The 25,368-nt window shown below is 39.0% G+C and overlaps 1 protein-coding gene across 1 annotated transcript; it reads right to left on the bottom strand.

The window, feature by feature from the left end:
• Positions 1 to 910: 910 nt before the first annotated feature.
• Positions 911 to 25,368, bottom strand: slc1a9 (solute carrier family 1 member 9). Its single transcript, XM_015000179.2, has 10 exons — positions 25,210 to 25,368; positions 24,349 to 24,501; positions 20,315 to 20,568; positions 17,879 to 17,984; positions 17,663 to 17,789; positions 13,998 to 14,231; positions 11,017 to 11,211; positions 5,425 to 5,559; positions 2,459 to 2,891; positions 911 to 1,996 (listed from the first exon to the last, which is right to left on the bottom strand). The coding sequence occupies exons 1-10, from the start codon at positions 25,361 to 25,363 to the stop codon at positions 1,760 to 1,762; spliced, it is 2,028 nt and encodes a 675-aa protein (XP_014855665.2). The 5' UTR covers positions 25,364 to 25,368; the 3' UTR covers positions 911 to 1,759.

The following is a 25,368-nucleotide window of genomic DNA, read 5'->3' as shown; positions in this document are numbered from 1 at the left end:
TTCTTAATTTTTTTGCCATTAGGTCATAAATATAAGTGCTGGGCCCAGGATCAGGCCGCTCCGAACTTTTCTTTGAGGTTCCTGAACTCATATTTTCAGTGAGACGTCTCTCCTCTGGATTTCTTTCCTTGGAGGTGTAGAAATGCTAGAAACCATCTTCCCTTGGATGGTTACTTTGTTTCTCTAGGAGAGAAAGAAGAACAAAACCCACTATCTCCCGATAGTTACTTTATTTACTTTCTCTCTTGGAGGTGAAAAAAGAATAAAATCACCCACTGTCTACTCCTTAGACAGTTAACTTTAGTTCACCAGCAGTCGGAGCCCGTCTCAGCAGACATGAAAAAAAAACAACAAACCCGACTGAAACCGTCCTCATCCGATACATTTATTGAGGTTCTGATGGATCCGGTCGGTTGCAGGGCGAGACGTTGGACTCCACTCGTTCAATCTGACAAAAAAGACAAAAAAAAGTTACTTGTATGTTCATTTTTTTCTTATTTCAACTGAACCAAGATGTTTGAACTAAAAATTAGACCAAATATATTTCGTAAAAATTTCAGTTTCTTCATTAAATTAGGATTTTAAAAGTGTGATTCAGATTCTTTTCGGCGTCGGCGCGGCCTGGCCTTATGCTGTCTGGGAAGAATGAAAACCATTGACGTCTTTGTGGCCATCTGCCGCCCTCGGCGTCCCCTCGCCCGTCTCTGGCTCTTCTTTGAGCGGATTAAACGCGCTCATATCGCTGTGTGTTGTGTGACGTGCGTACTTTGCCTCTGTTTCTGTTCATCCTGTAATATCTTTGTCTCTGGGATTTTTCTGACCCCTTTCTGACAGCAAATCCTCCTGCAGATTGCAAAAGATGTTTTTTTTTAAATAAAACAAACGAATCACAGTTACTTTAAATAAATCTATAAGGTTTTATTATAATATACACAGAACCTGGTGATGTGAATCTGATGTAGGACTTTAGGGGTGAAGGATGACGATCGACATACAGAAATTAAATGACAAAATCAGAATAAAATACCAATAGATTTAAACGTACAACATTAAAACAGCATCACACACAAACCACAATAAATAAATGTACAAACCTCACATGATTTGAGCAACATTATTACCAAGGAAGAGATTCAGGAAGGTGTAGAAAAATAACATCTGCTGGACGGATTCATCGTTTTATGCTTTTAAATTTACATTTTCAGCATTCTGGCAGATAAATCTAAATAAACTGAGATCTGATTGTAATCAGATCAATAAATACTTGATAAGCAGAAACGTTTGCAGCTGGAAACTGGAGGAAAGAAAAACTTTTCTTACAAGAACAGATTCTGATATGTTTGACAGCTTTAATTTATTAAATGCATAAGAGACAATAAAATAAATTAAATTTAAAAATGTGTCTAGAAAGGAAGGAATAAAAAAAAGAAAAAAGGAAGGAATTCTTGAAAATCTCAGAAGTTTTCAGTTTAATTTCAGAAACTGAGAATGAAAATATTTCAAAAAGTTGAGTCAAAAATGTTTGAATTTTGAAACTCAGAAAACTTCCAAGTTTTTTCTGGCAAATTTACGAAGTAGGAAGGAATGGAGGGAGGAAAGAAAGAAAGGAAGGAATGAAGGTGGAATGTCAAAGTTTTGTGGCCGGTCGTCATGGAAACGCAGCTTGTGTGAGTTTCTGCGTTGAGTCTCTACTGGATTTTCTAGGTTTTCATGCTGAAAGTGGAAACGTGTCGTAAAACCAAAACAGACCAAGATGTCGTCACGGTAAATCGCTCGGTGAGATGGCGCAGCGCCGATCGTAGGCGGTGTCGTCGCTCTCCTCGCCGTCGCTCACTTCGCCCAGAACTCGCTCTCTGTCCTCTTCCTCCTCCGTTTCGCTCTCTGGCCTCAGGCGTTCCCGCTCCCGCTCCCGTTCCCGCTCTCTGTCGCGGATCCTGTCGCGCCCCCGCTCCCGGTCCCGATCCCGCTCTCTGTAGCCGCGTGGTAACGTTGAAATCTAGAAGCAGAGGGAAACATATCAAAGCATTCTGTGAAGAATGTAAATTTACAGCAATTTTACATAGAAATGAAAAAAAATGAGAAAATTTCTGCCAAAAAATCTTAGAAATTTTCTAGAAAAAACAACAAAATTTCTGTGCTTCAAAAGTCTGCTAGAAAAAAACTTTCATTTTTGAGAAATTTTTTTTTAACATTTTTGGTTTCAAAAGTCAAAACATTTTCACTTTTGACTCAAATTTCCAAGTTTTTTCTCTCAAAAAATTCTAAGACTAATCTCAAAGTCTAAAAATGTTTTTTTTTTCTTTTTGAAAATTTTCAAGCTTTGAAATCTAATTTTTCAAACAAATTTCTGATATTAATCTCAAAATTTCTGAGTTTATTGGTGGAATTTCCTCCTCTTTTTATTGTATTTTCTGTCTACGGAGGCCCTAAGGTGGTAAAAGTCATGTCTCAGTGTTACCTGGTTGTCGTGGCTGGGCAGGGCGGAGTAGCCCGGCTCCGTCCTGCAGAGGAGGCGAGGCGAATGAGTGCGGAAAGGCCGAGGGGAGTGGGAGCAGACGGAGCGCGGGGAGGGAGAGCGAACGGAGTGAGGAGACGGAGATCGGACGGAGCAGGAAGGTGAGTAGGTGGCGGATTGGGACTGGGACAGAACGTTGCTGTGATGGTTCATCTTCGGGGGGCGAGGGGAGCGAGGCGGCAGCTCCGGCGGCTTCAGCGGGTCGACCAGGTCCATTTCGGTGAGGATCGGCGGCGGAGGAATGAAGTCCAGCTCCTCCTCTGTCGGGAGCATTTCCGCTGCATCGAGCTCCGCCAGTTCGGCCCTCGATAAATGATCCACGATCCCGGCGCCAAACGAATCCCCAACCACGTTGATTGAGGTTCGCATTCGGTCACTGGCAGAAACACAGCCAGGAAGTGGAATCATGGTTTTGCCAACAGAGATGTACACAGATAGACACTAGGTGGTGCTAGAGCGCCGGTACCTGTTCCTCTGGAGAGAAAAAGTGCCCTTTTCAAATTTTGTTTTACTATGTATTTATATGTGGCCCAAATTAGCATTTCTGGATTTAAATGCCTGTATTACTGATGCCACACATTTCTGTAAGTTTGCCTGACAAAAACATTTTGACAACCAAGAATTGGGGCCACAAAAAAATGAAGAATAACGAGAATATGAGAATAACATCCTAAAATTATTAATAATTATTAGTCATATTATTACGACTTTATTCTTGTAACAGCAGTTTTGAAATACTGTTATGAGACAGAATTTCTGTTGAGATTAGCCTCAGAAATTTTTAGAAAAATTGTGGGAATTTAGTTTCAAAAGTCAAAATTTTCTACTTTTGAAACTCGGTAAGATGAATCTCAAAATCTCTGAGGTTTTTCTAGTACATTTTTGACTTTTCAACTAAGAAATGTTCTTGTTTTTTCTAAAACAATTTCTGAGATTAATCTCAAAATTTCTGATTTTTTTGGTGCAATAATAAAAAAATACAAGAATGTCTTAGATATTACCTTTTCATCAATTTATAATAATGTAGTCATTTAAATAATCCTAAAAAATGGTAAAATGCACTTAAAATAAATCAATTAGTTTTTTTAATCCCCAAAATGTCTGTAAATGCCACTGATCTCCAAAATAATCCCCTGATTTTATTGGCTGCCTCTGGAAAGATACTGACTACTCATAACTAGTTCACACAACCCATATCAAACACTACAAAAGGGCACATAACTGTTTTTTTTTCTCTGTTTTACATTAAATCAGACTAAACATTTTCTATTTTAGGTCAGAAAGAATGAAAATGTATTTATATTTAATGTTTAACAAGGCTTTGTTTCATAGTCATGTTAGCCCAATGAATGAAAAAATAACAATTTGAGACTAGATAAAACTGGTAAAAGAATCATTATACACGGTGAAATATGTATTTACATGAGCTGAAATGCCACTCAAAGAGGAAGAAGCCGTGACCCTAAAAGGATTATTTTAAAAAATCAGACGCATTTAAAATTTTACTGTTAATGTTTTGGAAATAATAACAATGGAGAATGTAGTGGGAAAAGCGTGATTACCACACCCTGACTGTGAAGAACGGGGGTGGCAGCATCATTATTTCTGTAAAACGATGACATCATGATGACAGAGCAGTGAGTGGAAATAATGAAACGACATCATCAACCATCAGGTAAAAGCTTGGACAAAAATAGGTCAAAGTCTCAAAAGGTGTGTGTGAGAAAGTCAGACAGAAAACCTGAGTCAGTTTGACCAGATCCGTCTGACAGGGAGCCGTTTGTAAAGACACAGTAAAAAACTAACAGCAATAATTTGATTTATTTAGTTTATCGGAATGAAAAAATGTTCATGTTTCAGAGTCACACTTTCACCATGCTGTTCATTTACAAATGTATGAATTTAGTTTGAGTTCCAAACTAATTTTTAAATTTAGAGATAAATATTATCTCTAATATCTCTATTTAGCTCCAGATATTAATCTGGAGCTAAATATCTCCAGATTTAGCTCCAGATATAATAGCTCCAGATATTAATCTGGAGCTAAATATTTTGTTTGCAAACTAAATGTTTAGTTTGAAAACTAAATATTTAACTTTCAAATAAAATGTTTAGCTTTCTAACTAAATATTTAATTTGATAATTGTGTTTTCAAATTAAAACAGCTAGTTTTAAATATTTCAACCCAAATCAATATTTCAAAATAATTAATTCTAATATTTAGTTTGAAATTAAATAGTTCTAACTACATATTTAATTTGAAAACCAAATGTTTAGTTTGTAATCAAAATATTTAACTTTCAAATTAAATATTACATTATAAAGCTAAATATTTAACCAGGAGCTAAATAGTTTGTTTGCAAACTAAATATTTAACTTTCAAATAAATAGTTTATAGTTTATAGACTAAATATTTACCTCATACTTAGATATTTACGTTACAAACTAAATATTTACAGTATTAACTAAATCTTTAGTTTGAAAAATAATTAGTAAATTACAAATTTAGCTCTCAAATTAAATATTTAGTTTGGAACTCTGACATTTGACTTTGAGTAATAAACACCCACATCATTTTCTCTATTACAGTATTTTTTATTGTGTGAATTCACAAACGGCTACCTGTCAGGAGAAAAGGGCCAAAGTTCCAGCAGTGCATTGTGGGAACTTTGTTGAATGGTACTCAAATCTCTGATCCAGACATCTTGCAGAAAAAACATTGTTTGTTGTCCTCCGCACTGAATCCAATGTTTGTTCAAATTTAGCCTTGCCAGTTTACATGACTGCATAAAACAAAACAAAACAAAACAAAACAAAACAAAACAAAACGTACTAAGAAATGTCTCTGAGCCAATAACTGCAGATGATTTGATATTTTCATTCCCTGCTCACCAGACTCCTTTACTCACAGCAGCCAGTCGACAGCGATCAGCAGACTGATGTCCTGAGTGGGCAGGCCGACAGCGGTCAGGATCAGCAGCATGGTCACCAGTCCAGCACTGGGAATACTGGCGGCTCCAACGCTGGCCAGGGTGGCCGTCATACTGCCAGAATTTAAAAGAACGTTTTAAATTCTGAAAAAAGAAACATGGTCGCCTGACTAAGAGAACACTAGGTAATATGTTCAAAGGGAACCTATTGTGGAAACATTCACATTTTACAGGTTTTTGTACTTTTATTTGGATCTGCTGCTTCCAAAAACAGCCTAAGAACTTAGAAAAAACAACCAGGTAACAACTTGATGCTTTTTGGTGTCTGGAAAATTAGCTGTTTCAAAAATCCAGATTATTAAGTCACATTCCATGGGCAGTGAGCCGTTACCTAGCAACCCCAGCAGAGTTCCACCCGTCACCTAGCAACCGAAGTGAACTCCAGCTAGTGGTGGGCGATATGGACTTACAGTTTTACCATAATGTTTTTTGGTACTATTGTGATAACAATAAAAGTGGGGATAATAAATATTTATCTGTTTGAGGTAGATGTGACTCTATGGTACAACAGACACCAACACTACTCTTTAAAAACAAATCCTTTATAGTAAAAATAACGAGATTTTATTTAGAATGCCTTTCTTATCTTGAGATCTCAAAGGGATAAAATTATAACATAATTTTAGTGTATAATTATTAACTTCTTTGGGAGAACAGACGCATAAAGAAGTGAAATTTGTGTCACTAAGCTGCACACAGTAACTGCGTTTGATCATACTTTCAAATTCATTGACACTCATTGAATAGGCAGTGAAGAAAATAGCAAAACAAATTCTGACAAAACAAGACAATTTCTGGAGTTTATTATGACAACAATAAATCTAAATTTTTAGATATTGATCACAATAAATGATAAACGACACAGTAAGTGTCCTAATCTCCAGCATGTTTGGTCAGCTGGTTTTACCGCAGTATGACTGTTTTGTTATTGACTTACCATCCAGAAACCACTTCCTGCATTCTTGTTGGTTGTGCAGGAGGCTCTACTAATGCTTTTCAAAGATGTTTTTTGTATAACTGTGCATCTGTTTCCAACTATTTTCATGTGCGAGTATAAACTGAGTCGGGGGGTGAAACTTTCATTCTCCAAGAATGATGTTGTGCAAAAACATGTTTTGTATCGCCCATAAACTAATCCTAAATGTTCAAGTTAGAACAGTAGGTCACCTTTAAATTTGTTTGTCACCTAACATGAACTCCGTTTGTTCACAAAGGAAAACTGTTGCCTCAATCACCACCTAATTTTTATTCTGGCTCGAAGCTTTCCTGTAAACTCAGCATCACGTGAGAACGTATGAACTGAAGAAACACCGAGCGAACGTTTCTGTGGAGAATTTCCAACAACATTAGTGAATGAAGCTGTCAGAAAACATTTAACAGAGCGAATTAATGGTACAGTAAACGCCTCAGCCAGTCAGCGCGTTCTGGAGAGAAACAAACCCTGACTCAGCAAGTTCAGACAGTTTAATGGCGGCCATTAAGCCGCATCAGACGTTACTTCATGAACCTTAAAGAGCCCATAAAGGCCTGGATGCTACTGAGGATGAGGAAAAAATTCACTTTATACTTAAAATGAATTTTATACGTAAATAACTTGAAACACCTTAATATGATTTTGTTCTACATGTTTTTACAATATTTGATAACAGATAAATTTTTAAAATAAAAGATAAATAAATAAAAAAATTTGATGGATGGATGGATTATTTCCCTCTCTGTCAGAATCCCACAGGATGCCGCTGCCGTTTTCACTCAGATTAACTTTATTTTGCTAAATTAGCGACGTCACATGAAAACAGAACCAAACTTCTCTTCCTCCAGGATTGTTTCCTCTCTACAGAATCTGATCCGTTCTGCATCATAATAACTGTAATAATTTACTTGTGATGATCCGTTTTTGTCGTTTTTCTTTTCTTTCGCCACAAACCGTCAGAAATCCGAGTCGCGTCTCCGTTTCTCTCCAACCGCCTGCAGCATGCGGGGAATATTTCAGAGCAGAAGAAAACGCTTTCCAGCACGTTTCAAAACTGGCGTTGTGGAATTTAGTGGTGAACAGACATTGTTGGAAAAAAAAAATACAATAAACAATTTCAAAGTGCTGGGCATTATTTGCAACCCGCAGCCATAACAAGCTGAGTCCCGTCCAAGCAGACTGGTTCCAATTAAGACTTAATGTTCAGCCGAAACCTCAGACATGGGAAAAAATGTCTGATTGCTTCTTTACTGCATTCATTTCAGATTTTTACTCCACCGCTCTCTTCCATATATCATAATAATCTGCTTTAGTCATGCAACTTCACCAAAAACGCCTTGTGTTTTGTTTAGACTTGGTTCAACTGAATGCATATTCATAAGCAAACTTAATGTTTCATGCAGAATGCACTGGGAATATCTGAGCTAATTTACTTTCCTAAACAACCTTTGACACTTTATTAATGTTGCTACTGTGAGAGAAATTTATTAATGAGTTTTATCTGGTTACATTTTTGTTTTAGGATCTGAACAGAACCGTAGACGCAAACAAAGAGCAGCAAAAGATTCGTTTTAGTTGTAAAACTATGCAATTAATATAATTTACAACCCTGGTGTCGTTGCGTTTAGCTCTCATGTGAGGCTAAATCTCCAGCTGTTTGCGTTTACAGCTTTATCCGCACTGTTTCCTGAGCAATTCTGTTTCTGGTCGCAGCAGAAAAAATAGTTTGTCAGGAGGATTTTCACAGAAATCACAAAGAAAATGAGTGAAAAACAGCTGACAGCCATATCAGAACGAGTTAATTAAGAATATGTTAGGAAATGTTTGTTCTGGTTGATTGTATTTATAATTAATACTGGAAAAAACTCAACACATTGGTGCTATACACTTAAAATAAACATATAAAGTAAAAAAAAAATAACTAAGCGTGTCATAATAAATAACACATTGCAAAAAATCAAAATAAGTTTATTAACCCTGGTGTAGATGCATTATTCTAAATTTATGGAAGACGATTAGTGCCACTGAAAAATAAGAACAAAATTTTTTTTCTTGGAATTTGGATTTTCTTTTTTCTCAGAATTTTCATTATTTTTTTTTCAAAATTCAGATTTGCTTTCATAGAATTCTGTTTTTTTCTTAAAATTTAGATTTTTTTCCTCAGAATTCTGACTTTAGTCTTCTAAATTTAAAGTCATAATTCCAGGAAATTCTGACTTTCCCAGAATTCCCAGAAGTTCGTTTCTAAACTTCCATAGGAAACAAAACAGTTTCAGATCAGAACTCCTGCTGGTTAAAAGCCAAAGATTAAAAAAGAGTTTTCACGCAGCTTTTAAAAGTTTCCACTGTGGTGGAGAATCCGATGTGAAGACACACTTTAGTCTTCAGTCAGAGGCCTCCTCAGATTGCAAGACTGACTGCTACTGGAGATCCTTCCTGCCCACAACGACTCGGACAAAATGATTTAGGGCATTTAATTTCTCTGTAGTATAAGTGAAATATTTCTGAATTGAAACTTAATTTAGTTTGAATTACGATGAGATTTGACCGTTTATCCATAAATCTAACTCTGGTTTTATTGCTGTTGGAGGCAGAAACGTTTTACAGGTGGCCTGGAAATGTGCAGATCTAAGCGAACATCTGCGATAAATAACCAACAAAGTACAGATTGTAGAAGCTGCCAGGCCAAGTTTTCTGACAGAGCTGGTAAAAAGCGCCGTCCGTCTGTATGTGAGAGGAAAACGGCTTCACCTCACTGGAGAATCTCACAGATGCTCTCCACTTCCAAAGCTTCAGCCAAACCTCCCGTTTAAAGCTGTCTAAGCTAATCCTGCGCTGTCTGTTATCACCGTTGGTGATCTGCTCTGTGTGGCAGGCCGCTCCCTTCAGCTACAGCTAAAGCTAGAAGTGAGATGTTTAAACTGAGTAATGATGGTTCTACTTTAGCATAAATGCAAAAAGATTTGTGAAAAAAACAAGAACAAAATGAAACCCTGGCTACTTTCTTAGGTCAGCGCAGCGAGCCAAATGTGGTGTAAAGTGGTTATAAAAATTGCTTTCTGGAAGCGACACTGAATGAAACAGCTAAAAACTAATATATATTCCTGGACAGACGTGGAGTTTGGCAGCAGATTTTATACCTCAAAGCAGAAAATTTAACAAGAAAAGCAGCAACAGGCTGTTTATACCATCTTAAATTAAAGACTTTTGGGTCCAACTGGGTTTTGTTTTGACCCAACACATTAATAATGGCCACAAATCTGAAGTATTCTTAACATGCAGGAAAATCCATACAGAAAAACCTGAAAAACTAGATTTACCAGCAAAATTTATGTAACAAGAATCACATAAAAACTGATGTGACATGTTGTGCAAACACTTAAATCCAGTCTGCAGCTTGTAACGTTGCTGAAAAAACAACACAAACATCTTAAAGGATCTAATTTATTGTTTATGCTAAAGCTTTTATCCCCTTTGAAATGCTTTTGCTGCAATAACAGCCACAGACCTCAATGTGTTTCATGAGAAACCAACACAAAGTGGAAGGAAAACGAATCGTGTTCTCAAATATTTATATTTGACAAATAAAAAAAACCCTTGTGGTGAATTTGCCTCCAGCCACGAGTCAATACTGGATTTAACTCTGACTGGGATATTCTGAGACATTAATGAGGTTTGATCCACTTCCTGCTCCACCTCCATTTTTACTCTATTTAGATCTGATAGTTCAGTAGATTTGGTTCGATTGGGACCAAATTGCTGTTACATTATCTGTTACATTTTCAGCTGCGGCGGTTGATGATATTTTGGATTGATTCGCCCTCCTATAGTTGCAGGTCTGTCTAAATTTTCTTTGTAATGTTTTCCAACATTGTTGGTCATTTTTCACATTTTCTTACAAAACCAAGCAGAAGGTTTTGTGCAGCAGTGGCTTCATTTTCATCACTTGTGTGCATAAAACTGTCGATATTCCATTAATGCTAAAAAACACAATTATGGCGTTTCCATTACATAAGAAATTAGATTAAAATCACACGTGGAAAAGTCTGCTCACACAAGAACTCATTAATAAAAAAACTTTTTCCACTTCCTGTTCTTCGTCGTTTGGTGTTGATATTTGATTATTGATCGTGTGACTCGTGTGATGCAAAAAAAAGTTTCCATAGCAATTTTGTGAAATACAATAATTTCCAATACAGCTGAAAAACTACCTGATCCTAATGCAACGTGATTTTTTTTCAAAATTGATATTTCCATTAAGCAAATTTATTTTGTAAGTCAAATTTTTGCAATTTATAGGTCAACGGAAAGGCAGCTGTTGATTTTTCATTTTGACAAAAGCCTTTAGAAACTTCTTTTATCGTTTATTTAAAATCTAGAACCAGGGTTCATGTGAATAAGCCTCTGATTAATGTTCACTTGCCCAGACAGTTTGATTTTTGAACAAAACCCATATTTTTGTTCTTGTCGTTGCGCCTCCAGTTAGCGTGATTTGATTGGGTTCACGTAACCTGAGCAGCTTCCTCTTTCATGCCTACCTGACGGTGACGATCTGTCCGCTGTCCAGTGTGATGTCATTCATCTGGGCGATAAAGATGGCAGCCACCGCCTCGTACAGCGCTGTGCCGTCCATGTTGATGGTGGCGCCGATGGGCAGCACGAAGCGAGTCACACGCTTGTCAATCTTCAGGTTTTCCTCCAGGCAGCGGAAAGTGACCGGCAGCGTCCCCGCACTGAAAAAACACCAAAACAAAACAACATGTAAAATTCAGCACAGATTTTTGAAGATGAGAAGCAAAGAGTCATAAAATATGCAGACAGGTGGTGTGAGACATAAGCGCAGACGTGTGGAGGAAAGGTGAAGGGGTAAAGACGAATAAAAGGCGGCAGAAACTTGAGTCGGGTGACAGCCTCTTCCTGACAGCTGCTGCCGGTCACTGTTTCAGTCCCTCAGTTAAAGGAGTCTGATTCCTGGCCCTGCTCAGCTCTGCTCATAATATAATTAGAGAAAACGTTGATAGGATTACCCGATTTTCACTAAAACCCAGCTGATGTGCCAGAACGACATTTGGTTCCAGCAGATTTCCAGCCCAGAGCCGGAGGCTTAGACATTTACAACCTGGGATCTGTCTGACAGCCGGCACTCACACGTAGTGATACACTCTAAAGAAATACATGGTTTGTTGGCTCAACTTGAGAAACAATTCCCACTCTACTGCCTCTAAAAACAACCCGAGCACTTGAAAAAAAAAGAAACACTGGGTCAATTTTTGGCAATAACTTTATGTGTTTTGTCTGGAAAATGAACCGTTTCAAAAACTTTTCGGAATGTAACGTCACAAATCTGCAGGCATTGCCCCGTTGCCTAGCAACCACAACATAGTTCCACCCCGTTACCTAGCAACCACAGCAGAGTTCCTCCCGTTACCTAGCAACCACAGCAGAGTTCCCCCCGTTACCTAGCAACCACAACACGGTTCCACCCCGTTACCTAGGAACCACAGCAGAGTTCCGCCCGTTACCTAGCAACCACAGCAGAGTCCCGCCCGTTACCTAGCAACCACAGCAGAGTTCCGCCCGTTACCTAGCAACCAAAGTGGAACTTGACCTGGTTTGTTCAGCCTGAATTTGTAATTACATTATTTATAGGGCTGAAACGATTCCTCGAATGATTCGAGTACCTCGATTACTAAAATTCCTCGAGGAAAATTTACCTGCCTCGAAGCTTCGTTAATTTATGTTTTATTAGTTAGCGCACCGTGTTCCGGCCGGGACTTCATTTGCGTTGCGCGGAGCTCTCACTTCCGCCTCTGAGTTGTTGACAAAAGCTAAGTCTCAGCGGCATAAAGTCCAATCTTCAAGATTGGCCCGTGGGGATTTTATTGATTGATGATAATGCCCGACTTTTTATCGTTTTTTGGGGAACCAATAAGCATCCTTAAAATGACTGGGGGAATGCCTGGAGTACGGCAGCATTTCTCCTCCGGGGCTGCTGGTTGAAAGCGAACGGCGGGAAGAGCGCTGAGGTGAGCGGATAGCCTGAACAGGGCGGGCGACTGAGTAGCTGATGCTTACCGTGTAAATGTAGCTTTACCGACGAACCGCACAATAAATTTCATATCCCGGTCTGAAGAAACGGGTGGCGGAGCGCATCGTACATGGCTGGTAGATGAGTTTCTGAGTGTGACCAGTGAAGGTGTCGTAAATATCCCGTATTGCTTCCCCCGTGTTCGTCCCCCGGTCTAACGGTTCGTCAGTCCGCTGGTCTATTTCCTCCCCTCCACCCCATGTTCGTTCATTCGCCCTCTCTTCCCACTCCAGGCGGCATTTCCCGTATTTTCAAACCCAAAGCGTGACAGGTTAGGTGGCAAGGTGAGTTTAATTAATCTATTAAACTCACTGAAGATGAATACATAAACTAAAAGCTGGATTGTAGACATTTTTTATAAGCATATTTGTGAGCCTGCCTCTTTGTTATTAAATTCAATATAATTTAAGATTTTTCTATAACTTTTCTTCTGGTTAACTTAGAAAGTGAGCTATTATTGTTACAGGTTAGTTTTCTAAACTACAATAAAGCAACTGTTAGGGATGCTCAAATATGAAAAATTGGACTGACATTGATATCTGATAGTAACACCGGTATTATGCCAGATTTACCAATATTTCATTTTAGAAATTTTTTTTATCCGATTACTCGATTAATCGTAAGAATAATCGATAGATTACTCGATTACTAAAATATTCGTTTACAACAGCCCTAATTATTTATATAAATTATTTTCATCTTGGTCCTTAAAATAACCAAAATTTACACATACATTATATTTTGATCTGCTTGATGACATGATTTAAAAAAAGAAATAAATAAACTTCCTATGTTTTGATCAGTTATTCAGTGAAATTTTTACCAAATACTTTTTTTTAGTGTTTTTTGGACTTTTTTCTTTCACTTGAGTAAAAATAAGCTGATGTAGATTTACTTTAGTACTATTTTTGGATCCTCTACCTACCTCTGACTGTATTAATAAAACACTATAAAACAAGAAAGTTGTGATCAGGTAACCGACCTCAGATTTTTGTTCTATTTCTCTTGCTTTTTTCTGGTGGTTGTAATAATTTTTTTCCTTAAGCAAACAAATAACATTCAAACTCATGTTAAGTTGAGGTGCTTTTTCATTTTGAAATGTGTTCATGTAGACAACTTAAGTTTCTCCAGGTGAAAAAATGCTTTTATTTTAAGTTTTACAGCATGAATAGTTTTTTAGAGTGTACTGTGGTTGCAGACAGTGAGTTTAAGGCCAAATCAAAGATCAGATCAGATAGCAACTTCCAGATGGTTTTGGTTGGAAGTTTTTATCGTAAAATGTCGCGTTAAACATGAAGGTTGTTTTAAACATGAAGGTCGTTTTAAACGTGAAGGTCGTTTGAAACGTGAAGGTCGTTTGAAACGTGAAGGTCGTTTGAAACGTGAAGGTCGTTTGAAACGTGAAGGTCGTTTTACGTGTGAAGGTCGTACCTGCTGGCGGTCCCCAAAGCTGTGATCCAGGCCTGGAAGATGCCGGAGTAGAAAGCAAATGGGCTTTTTCTGGTGATGCCAAAGAAGATGGCGGGCAGGATGAGGCCGCCGTGGATCACCAGGCCCACGATGACGGTCACCATGTACATCCCGAGTTGCCTAGCAACCATCTCAAGGTCACCGATGGCGGCGATTTTACCAGCAATCAGAGAGGCGATGCCGACGGGGGAATACCTGAGCAACCAGGAAGGAGGGATTAATGTCATCCAACCAGGATCCAACCAACTGCTCATGTATCTGTTTGTCCAGCCATCATCCAAACATCCATCCAACCATCATCCATCCTACTACCATCCTACCATACATCCAACATCATCCAACTGTCATCCATCCATCCGTCATTCAACCATCTGTTCATCCATACATCTATTCATCCAACATCAAAACATCCAACCATCATCCAACCACCATCCGTCCGTCCGTCCGGTGCAACGCACCTGTGTACTAAATGACGTTTTTTTTCAACTATCGGTTTATTAAAAAACTTTATTTTCCACTCCAGTTTATGATCCTGTAGCTAAAAGCTAATTTGGTGCTTTGAAATCAACATTTTCCTGATTTTATTCCAATAATAATTCAATCTGTGAGTTTCCACCTGTAAAATTCAGAATAATTCTTGATCAATTCTCCCCCAGTGGAGCATTTCCTCTGACTCATACTGGGATCTCTGGTTTCACGCGTTGCAGCACAGTTGTTCCCATTCATAAATTCAGACCGCTCTTCTGGGAGATCCGGTTTAAAGCGAAGCTGGCCGTCAGGCTCCGCCCCCTGCGGCTGGGCCAATCAGAGCGCCGGCCTGCGGCTGCAGGTCAGCTGCGCAACGCTGAAATCCCGGACAGTTGCCTTTTGTTGGAGCGTCCGGCTGGATGGAGGCGTTTTTTTCTTCTGTTTACAGAGGAGTCTGTGTTTGGCTCGCCCTGACTAAAATGTTTACGCTGAGTGAGTGATGCGAACAGGACACAGTTTCCTTTGGAGTCCAGCTGCACATGCACTGTAAAAACACAAAACCTTGCCAAGTATTTCTGGTCTCGTTTCTTAGTCATACGAACTTGTTTTAACTGAATAATTCCTTAATATTGATGAAAACCTACTCAGAAATTTTACTGTTGATTTGGAGAAAATTTGAAAGATTTTTCAAACTAATTTTTGATTATTGGCGTAAATTTACTCCTTTTTGTTCTATCTACAATAACTAAGTAATTGTACAAAAACTAACTTAACTAAAAGTTACTTTTTAGCAAGATATTGGAGCTTGTTTTATGTCAATAATTTCTTAGTATTGGTAAAAAAAAAAACCTGGTGTCACTGGCAGCTTATTTGACTTACAGTAAAACTAAGACTTTGTCTCCTGCAGCAACGACAGATCTTAAGGATTTTCGGTCCAAGTATCTTAATACACTTGGAAAAAGTCAACAATTCATTAATGTTGGTTTTAAAAATAAGTACATTGGCGGATTATGTAACTTCTAACAAGACATTTTTCCAACGTTATAATGAAATAATCTGTCAGAGGACTTAGAGGTTTTTCATCAATATTAAGGAATTATTTACTCTAAACAATCTACTATATCCTCCTGAAAAGTTATTTCCAAGTTAGTTTTTGTACGTTGACGTAGTAGAGTTACTGTAGATAGAAAAACAAAAAAAACAAAAAAACTGATCTTAATTTTAAGATTAAGATTAAAATTCTTCAAAACAACATCAACATTTCTGAGTTTGTTCCAAAAAAGTACTTTTTCCATCAATATAAATAATGCTTGGTAAGATTTGGTGTTTTTTCAGTGTTCAAATGTTGTAACATCAACAACACGGCAAAAAACAAATTTTATTAAGTATTTTTGATCTAGTTTATAGTGTAAATATCTTAAGACACTTTAAATAAGACAAAAATAACTTACAAGTACATTTTCAGCCTGATAAGGAGGCTTGTTTCAAGTAAATAATTCCTTAAGGGTGACTTTCTAGTTCCATTGGCAGATTATTTCACTTAAAACATTTTTCAGATGTTTTCAGTCAATCTGCCAGAGGAACTGGAACTTTTTCATAAATTTTAAGGAATTATTCATTTAAAACAAACTCCTATATGTGGTGGAACTTGAAAATTAGTTTTGTTTTATTTCAAGATATCATCCACCAGAAACTAAGCTGAAATTACTTGGTAAGATTTGGTGTTAAATGTCAAAGGTCACGGCTTTATAAGCGCCAAAACCAAAATTAACCCAAGAAAAAGCTGAAGGTATCTGGTTTCTGAATTCACTTCCTATTTAATTATTTGAAAAATATGTTTATTTTTAGCAAAAATATAGACAAAATTTAATTTCTTACAATTTACATGTAAACAAAAGTTAATTTAATCTGGTCCTGTGGTTCAAGCACCAGGGAGGTTTTGTGTTTTTACAGTGAGAGCTGGCGTTTCTCCTCCGTCTCCCGTTTCCTTTCCCATCCCTCCTCTAAGTGCCACTTCATCGTCTATTTCTGCGCGACTTATCCGGAGTCCTGCAAAGCCTCAACTCGTGTTTTCTGCTCTGAAGTCCTGCTTTCACACGCATCTCTCAACAACTCCTCTCCTTTTATTCCCCGCCGCCAAGCTGCTCCTCTGCCCGCTGGTGGATCCATTTCATTTTGGAGATTCTCCACCCCGGCTCCCCTGGGAGTCCGCTACATGGCTCCTGCTACTCCCCAGCATACCACAGACTCCAGACCCTAACTCCTTCCATCTGTCCGTGTCCCTCACCAACACGCCCTGCTGCACAAACACAAACTCTTTCCAAGCATTTCTGTTTCGTTTCTACCACAAATATCTTAATTCTCTTCAAATCAGACAACATTAATTTTAAAATAACTTTTCAAATCGATGTAAAAACTTCGTTTAGGTAAATAAATGCTTAAAACTGAAGTTATAATCTTTGGGTCTAAAGAGAAATATACTGTAGACTAAATATTACAGATGCAAACTCATGATCAGACCTGAAATCTGGGTGTCATTTTGACCTCTGACCTGAGGCTTCAGAGTCACATAAAGACAGTTACAAAGTCGGCCTTCTCGTAAATTTATTTTTGGGATTATTTTTACTATGCTGTACTTTTTACTTTTACTTGAGTAAAAATATGTTAAAGTATTGCTACTGTGAAATTTTTACTCACCTTTGCTAACAAGCAACTTTTTAGCAAGATATAGAGGCTTGTTTAGCTCAATTATTCCTTATTATTGATGAAAATGTTCTAATTTCACTGGCAGATTAATTCACTTGTAGACATTTTTTCCATGTTATCAGTTAAATAATCTGTCAGTGGAATTACACTTTTTAACCAATATTAAGGAAATATTGACATAAAACAAGTTGAAAAGTTACTTATAAGTTAGTTTTGTCTTATTTCGAGTGTCTTAAGATAAAAAATAAACTTTGTAGGATTCTGTGTTTTTGCAGTGAACATAATCTCTCCATCTTCCTTTCCTTTTCAGTCTTCATGTTCCCACAATTTGTCTCCTGTAAACATTAGTCACCGCCCGCCGCTGACCTTCTGTGTGGCATTTTCCCAATATCAGAGCAAAGCCGTCGTCTGGGAGCAAAACCAGAGACACGTGTCTGCAAGCAGATACTGACCACATGATCATGGAAACCATCGTCATGATGATTTCATTCAGGATGTTGAAGAAGTCGCACATGATTCTCCCACGCTCGCCCATCCTGCCCATGCAGATCCCAAAGGTGATGAAGAAGCCGATCAAGCCTTGAAGAGCAAACAGAGGAGTTAGTTTACTGCCAAAATAAACACGAGCAGACGCACGCAGACTGAGAACCTGGTAGCTATGAACTCACCAAGAACATTCATGCCCCATTTGTATTCCAGTTTTTTCCTGTTCACCACCACCGGCTCGGTCTGGTTCGGTGCCGTCACCGTCACCTGTTTCAACACCGTCTGCACCTACAGGAGGATTTCAGGCTCATAACATCTCAGCAGCTGGAGAATTAACTTTAAACTTACATTTTTACGCAAAATTTACGTTTCACACATTTTTGTGCTTCCATTTTTGGGTCTGATTCTATAAAGACTCCAAGCACTTAAAAAACCCACTCAGCTGATTTTGGCAATAATTTAATGATTTTTGGTGTCTGGACAATAACCATTTCAAAATTCTTCTGAATGTACAGAGCAATAAGTGTTTTTGGTCTAGCTTCCAGCACAAATATCTTATTATACTTTAATTGAGACAAAACTAATTAACAAATAACTTTTCAGCAAGAAACACGAGTCAATAATTCAAAATTACTTTTTCCATTGGCAGATTACTTCACTTATAACATGGGAAAAATTATTGTCATAAGTAAAATAATCTGCCAATGGAATATGTAACTTTTATCAATATTAAGGAATTATTAATTTAAACTACCTCATACGTCTTGCAGATAACTTGTAAGTTAGTTTTGTCTTCTTTCAAGTGCTCTAAGATATTTACACTGGAAACCAAAAATACTTGGGAAAATTAAAGTTTTTTGCAATGTACTGTCACAAATCAGCAGGAACTGAGCCTCAACTAATGACCCCTGCAAAACCCAACCCGTTGCCTAGCAACCCCAGTGGAATGCCCCAGCGGAGCCCCAGCATGTTTGCTCAGCTGATTTTACCGCTGTGTGCGCTGCATAATGGCTGCTGGAAAAGACGTGGTGTTGTTGACTGTAGGCTACGTTCACACTGCAAATTCTCAATTCAGATTTGTTTGTGAAATCCGATTTTCACATTTCCAAATGTATGCGATCTCTCGTGTGCAAACAACCTGAAAGTGTCCCGAATGTGCAGTAGTGGGCGCTGTAACGTCAGTGTTTCCAGAAGTAAACATGGGTGGAGTCCAGTTTTTGTGATTTTAAAGTCCAGTCGGAGCCAGCACATTACCGTCCGCCGTGGTTGGTGCTTTTCTTCCTGCTCCCACATGTGAATGAGGTTCAGGTTGGACACGAACTGGCCGCACAGACTCAAGATAAATTAGAAAAGCTCTGATGTGGATCAGATTTAGGACCACATATCCAAACGGCCTGGGTCAGATTTGTAAAAATCAGATCTGTGTTGTTCAGGCTGTCATGGAAAGATCAGTTAAAGGTCGCATAAGGGTCACTTCAGGCTGCCGTTTGAACGTAGCCATGGAAACCACTTACTGCATTCTTTTTGGATGTGCAGAAGGCTCCACTTCTGCTTTTCAAAGATGTACAGTTGTATAATAGCACATCTGTTTGCAGCCATTTTCATGTTTAAAGTGACAAAAAGCCCCCAAAAAAGCTCATTCTGAATAAAATCGCATTATCTAAGAATGGCTTTATGTAAAAAAAGAGTAATGAACATGTTTTGTCTAGGCTGCAGACCAATCCGAACGTGTTCAAGGAAGCATAATAGGTCACCTTTAAAGAGAAGGCAAACGGAGAACAAGAGCTTTTAACATAAAAGACAACAAAGAGACATAAAAGAGTCAAAAAGGCTGAAAGGGGAAGGAAGATTTCTCCCCACTTAAACATTCAGCCTTTTTATGACTAATGAATCCCTGATGTTTACACACAAAAGGAGCAGTAAAACAGAAATGTAAGGAGCGGTATTTGGGGGAGAAATGAAAGACAACGGATGGATTACCATGGGAAAAAACCAAGTAAAGAGGTTTGATTTGGCAGCTTTCGCCAGCAGATTCCTCACTGAGATAAGTGCAGATGTGGCAGAGCGCATTTTAAAAGAGAAAACTACTACGGTTTATAAAAAAAGAGAACACGACTTGCATAAGCAGCTTATGCTTCGCTTCATTGAGGTTTGCCTCTCTTAAGGTCACTCCACAGATTTAAATCAGCGTGAGGTCTGGACTTTGCTCTGTTGATGACCCAGTTTGCACCAAACTCACATTTGACTCTAGAATGCTCCCAGGTCTGGACCAAATGACCACCCCTCCACCACCGTGCTTGACAAATGGTACACAGTGTTTTTCTGTTGTTTTCTCCAAACATGGTGCTGGAAATCATGGCCTACTTGAAGTCTTTACTTTAAATAGGCCATAAAACTAAAGAAGTTTTATGGTTTATCCAGAAGCAGCTCTGCAAACCTTAAAGAATAGAGTCAATTTTTGCAATCAAGCTGCACTTTTTCTCATTGCCTTGTCATTTAGTAGTTTAGTAGTAACTAGTTACATTTACTCAATTACATTTATGAAATATTGCTACTCTGATCTGAGTAAACTTTCTGAATATTCTACCCTCTGATTGAAAACCAGACGTGTTTAGTACCTGTTGGAAGCAGGCCTGCACCAGGTTCTCAGGAAACAGGTTTCTGATCAGGTCCAGGAAGGCGTCCAGGCTGCTGACCTCCTGGTTCTTCGCGGATGAGGACGTGGCGCTGCTCCGCAGTTTGGGGTTTCCCGGGTGGATTCCCAGAACCAGGATGACTCCCAGGATGGCGGCGATGACAGTGGTGGACATGTAGTACACCATGGCTCTGCTTCCCATCCTCCCACTGGAGCGAGCGTCAAGACCGGCGAGACCTGGAGGTCACAGCCAGTGGATTTACAATTATTGAAGACAACTCTTCATTTTGTCTGGTTTTATTTAAGAATGGCTCCCATTTAAGGTGTTTTCACACCTGATAGTCTGGTACACTTGGTTCGATTGGGGACCAAAATTGCAACATTTGTTTTATTTTCAGCTGTGGATTCCTTTCACACTGCACTGAATCAAATGACCCAAACCTCTGAGCACACTGCAAAAACACAAAATCTTGCCAAGTTTCTAAAACAAATCTCTTAGTACAATTGAAATAAGACAAAACTAATTGAGAACTTATCAGCAAGAAATAAGAGTTTCTTTTAAGTAAATAATTCCTCAATATTGATGAAAACGTTCTAGTTTCACTGACATTATTTCACTTATGGAAAAAATGAAATTAGTGAAATTATCTTCCAGTGAAAATAGTTTTTCATCAATATTAAGGAATTATTAACTTTTACAAGTTAATAATAAGAAGTTTTTTTTAAGGTAGATTTGTCTTATTTCAAGTGTACTGAGAAACTAGACCAAAAATACTTTAAGATAAGGTACAGCGCCCGTTTCACAGCAGACGCTGCCCCAATCCGTCTGTTGATCTCCCGCTCCCTTCTTCCCCCATTCATGAACAAGATCCTCAGATACTTAAACTCCTCCACTTGAGGCAGGACAACCCCCCTGACCTGGAGAAGGCACTCTACCCTTTTCCGGCTCAAGACCACGGCCTCAGATTTGGAGGCACTGAGCCTCATCCCGGTCGCTTCACACTCGGCCGCGAACCGCTCCAGCGAGAGCTGCAGATCACGTTCCGATGAAGCCAACAGGACCACATCATCCGCGAAAAGCAGAGATGCAATCCTAAGGCCACCAAAACGGATCCCCTCAACACCTCGGCTGCACCTAGAAATTCTGTCCATGAAAGTAATGAACAGAATCGGTGACAAAGGGCAGCCTTGGCGGAGTCCAACTCTCACCAGAAACGAGCCCGACTTACTGCCGGCAATGCGGACCAGACTCTGACACCGGTCATACAGGGACATGACAGCCCGTATCAAAGGCCCCGGTACCCCATACTCCCGGAGAAACCCCCTACAAGACCCCCTGGGGAAACAGTTGAAAGCCTTCTCCAAGTCCACAAAACACATGTAGACTAGTTGGGCGAACTCCCAGAACCCTCCAGGACCCTGCTGAGGGTGTAGAGCTGGTCCAGTGTTCCACGACCAGGACGAAAACCACACTGCTCTTCCTGAATCCGAGGTTCGACTGTCCGATGGACCCTCCTCTTCAGGACTCCTGAATAGACCTTACCAGGGAGGCTTAAGAGTGTGACCCCCCTGTATTGGAGCCCACCCTCCGGTCCCCCTTTTTGAACAGGGGGACCACCACCCCAGTCTGCCAATCCAGGGGAACTGCCCCCGATGTCCATGCGATATTGCAGAGTCGCGTGAGCCAACACATCCCTACAACATCCATAGCCTTAAGGAACTCCGGGCAGATCTCATCCACCCCGGGGCCCTGCCACCGAGGAGCTTTTTGACCACCTTGGCGACCTCGTCCCCAGAGATTGGAGAGCCCAACCCAGAGTCCCCAGGATCAGCTTCCTCAACAGAAGGCATGTTGGTGGGATTGAGGAGGTCTTCGAAGTATTCCGCCCACCGCCCCACAACGTCCCGAGTTGAGGTCAGCAGCACACCATCCCCACTATGAACAGTGTTGGTGCTGCACTGCTTCCCCCTCTTGAGACGCCGGATGGTGGACCAGAATCGCCTTGAAGCCGTGCGGAAGTCTTTCTCCATGGCCTCTCCAAACTCCTCCCACGCCCGGGTTTTTGCCTCAGTGACCACCCGAGCCACATGCCGCTTCGCCCGCTGGTACCCATCAGCTGTCACAAAGAAGACTTTGAAAATGGTGCCATGTCTCTAAACATGACTCAAATATTCCAGGACAAATAAAATTACTTAGCCGTGGTGGGATTGTTTTAGGGGAAATTTCTACTAAAAGTTGCATATTTAAATATTTTGTAGGCTTATAAGTAAAAAACACTTTTTCCTCCAAGGCTTCAAAGAGTTTATTGGTTTATTAACTGTGTTCTCGTTACAAAAGGTTGATTTTAAGCCTTTTAACCTTGCTAGCAGCATCTGTTGCTAATTAGCTGTTTTGCTATGGTACATTTAATTTTAAGGAACTTGAATTCTTAAGAACCTAATTAGGCAAATGAGCCTGAATACGGGCTCAGTTCTGGTCACGCACCAAGCAGAAAATGCAATCTCAGGTTATCTCCACCCTACCGCTTATGGTAGTGATGTAGTAGCAACAGGGAAACCCAAAGCTAACCCAAAAGCCAGAGTTTATGAAACAATTGTCCTGCTTTGTTAAAAAAAACAAAAAAAAAACAAGAAGTAGGGCAAAGATTTATTCCTATCTGTGTTAAATCTGGTACTTTTTATAGAAATTATATAGATTTAAAGCATATGGCTACCGATTTATCTCACCTGTGAAACATGTACGCTAACTAGCACTAGCCACTGTTATGCCTGGTTGTATTGGACACTTTAATTCAGCATATAATGCAATTCTAAAACTGCACCTCAGTGACTAAAGTTTACTATGACGGAAACATCCTGATTCATCCGCAGAGATTCCCTCCAGTCGCCGAGTAAAGGGATTACAAGCTCTGCTAGCAAGGTAAACAGTTCCATTATTCACTCTGGGTGTGGTGAAAGTATTTATAGAAATGTGCATGGGGTGTGTTTTATTTTATCAACAGAAGCACAGACACGTGAAAATAAGTGAAGAAATATACTGTTTACAAAAGCAGACTAAAGCTTCTTCATTTTGCTTCATTGGCATTTTTAATCATTAAAACTAATATTATTATCAAAAATAGTAAAAGTATATTAAAAAGATGATTTAAGTTATGTATTTCATGAAAAATAAGTATATTATCGACAAAATATTTTCTCAAAAGACTTTATCAAAATGATTTACTATTCATAACATGAACTGTTGTGTTTTTGTTGTTTTGCTTAACAAACTAGGAACTCTCCATTTTTGTCTAATTTATTTCCTAGTTTTGAATCATGAACGCTAACATTAACCAGGGTAATTAATCCAATATTTGTGGAAAATGGCTTTCAGTGTTGCTTGCTTACACAGTGGCGGAAAAACTTTAGCTAATTTGCTAATGTACTAACAGCATAGCTGGTGTCTTGTTTAGCACCTTAGCGTTTAGCACATTTTAGCTAATCTGCTAATGTGGTAATACTAGACCTATGTTTTTGCTTGGTGCTTTAGCGTTTTTGCTAACTTTGAAAACATTTAGCATGATTAGCTTCCTCTAAATGAATTGTGCTAATTTACTACGCTGTTTTGTAAACTTTCAGTCGAATAAAGTTTGATGAAATTTTGGTTATCAACCAACAAAGCCAATTCATTAGGCCCTTAGCAATGGCTTTGCAACCCTTTCCAAACTAACAGATGTTGTCAATAACTTTACTTCTTATATATTCCTGCATTTCTTTGGAACAAAACATGATGTGAAGCTCTTTTAGATAATTTAGCCTACTTCATGTTGTCAGATGGGTTCTCCAATAGATTTCTTTCCCTTGAAAATGTATTTGTTTTAGATAAATGACATGTTATCTGTGTGTGATGTTATTTTTGTTTGGTTGGTTTACGTCTCAAGAACATTATAATAATTTTACTGTAAGAAGATATCAACCTCTAAAGTTCAAATAGCCTAACTGAAGCCATTGTTTTTTACTTTAGCAGATTTGTCTCACCTGTGATAAGACTGGAGATGATTAGAGGCAGGATGAGCATCTTCAGCATCCTCATGAGGATTTCTCCAGGAAAGGAGACCATGGTGAGGGCGGCAGTGTCTTTCACCATCATGTAGCGCAGCAGCATCCCAAACACCGCTCCCATGACAACACCTGAGGAATCATAAACACTCCTTAGTCATTTTCTTTTGTTTGACAGCAAGAAGTAGCTAAAGTTTTCCAGAAGTGGGGCTAATATGAATGTTGAAAGTTTCTAAAAATAAGTTTTTGTGGTTTAGTTTTCAACAGAAGTCCTTAGAGAAATTTATGTCTCTGTTCACTTGTTCAACCGAGTCAAAAATCAGGAATTAAAATCATTGTACACCTGTTTAGCTGAAGAAGTAGAAAATAAAACAAAACAGATTGTCCATGTAGTTTACAGGCTCTGAGTGGAGTCACTGGCCAGTTGTTTTACATCTTGGATGTAAGGGAACTCTGACTAATGAGAGCCATCTACCGTAATGTAAACGGCTTCATATCTGAGTTTAAATCTTGGTGACAAATTACAGACAAAAAATAACACACTTCTCAAGCTCTGCATGGATTTTTTTTTTCCTACAAGAATGCAGCTATGGCGAAACATAGCTAAGTGTTTACAAAAGCAGGCTAAAGACAACAACAAGCCGGCACAAGTCTTGTGGGAAAATGATCACAGAGTTTGTACATCTTGATTTGCGTTAAGCAACATTTGCTGCAAAACATGATTTAAAGGAAAAGACAACAAACTAGCCACTCAGCAGGCAGTATGGGAAGTAAAAGCTGAAACTTGTTGTTTGCACAATAACACAGTGAAGCAGCCTGAGCTGTAAAGTGGGTTTGTACCAAGAACAGTGAGTCCGAGCAGCAGGTTGTGGGTGTTACGGCTGCAGTGGCCGGCATCTTTGTATGCAAGGTCCGTGTTGTCATCTCGAGCGTTTTCCTCTTTCTCCTTCTCCTTTTTTGTGTTGGACTGGTTAGTTGTCGGCTGGTTTGTCATCCTGC

The sequence above is a fragment of the Poecilia mexicana genome, unplaced genomic scaffold (assembly GCF_051168715.1).
Source record: "Poecilia mexicana isolate PSO_F unplaced genomic scaffold, ASM5116871v1 scaffold_8, whole genome shotgun sequence".
NCBI lineage: Eukaryota > Metazoa > Chordata > Actinopteri > Cyprinodontiformes > Poeciliidae > Poecilia > Poecilia mexicana.
Note: the sequence above shows the minus strand (reverse complement) of the source record. Positions and strands in the feature narration are given on the sequence as shown.

Excerpts from the sequence above, each read along its gene's own strand:
- slc1a9 (XM_015000179.2), bottom strand. The coding sequence starts at position 25,363 with ATGACAAACCAGCCGACAACTAACCAGTCCAACACAAAAAAGGAGAAG. Across the intron at positions 17,790-17,878 it reads ATGGGGCATGAATGTTCTTG|GCTTGATCGGCTTCTTCATC; the intron begins GTGAGTTCATAG and ends TTGCTCTTCAAG. Across the intron at positions 2,892-5,424 it reads ATCGCTGTCGACTGGCTGCT|TGACCGAATGCGAACCTCAA; the intron begins GTGAGTAAAGGA and ends TGTTTCTGCCAG.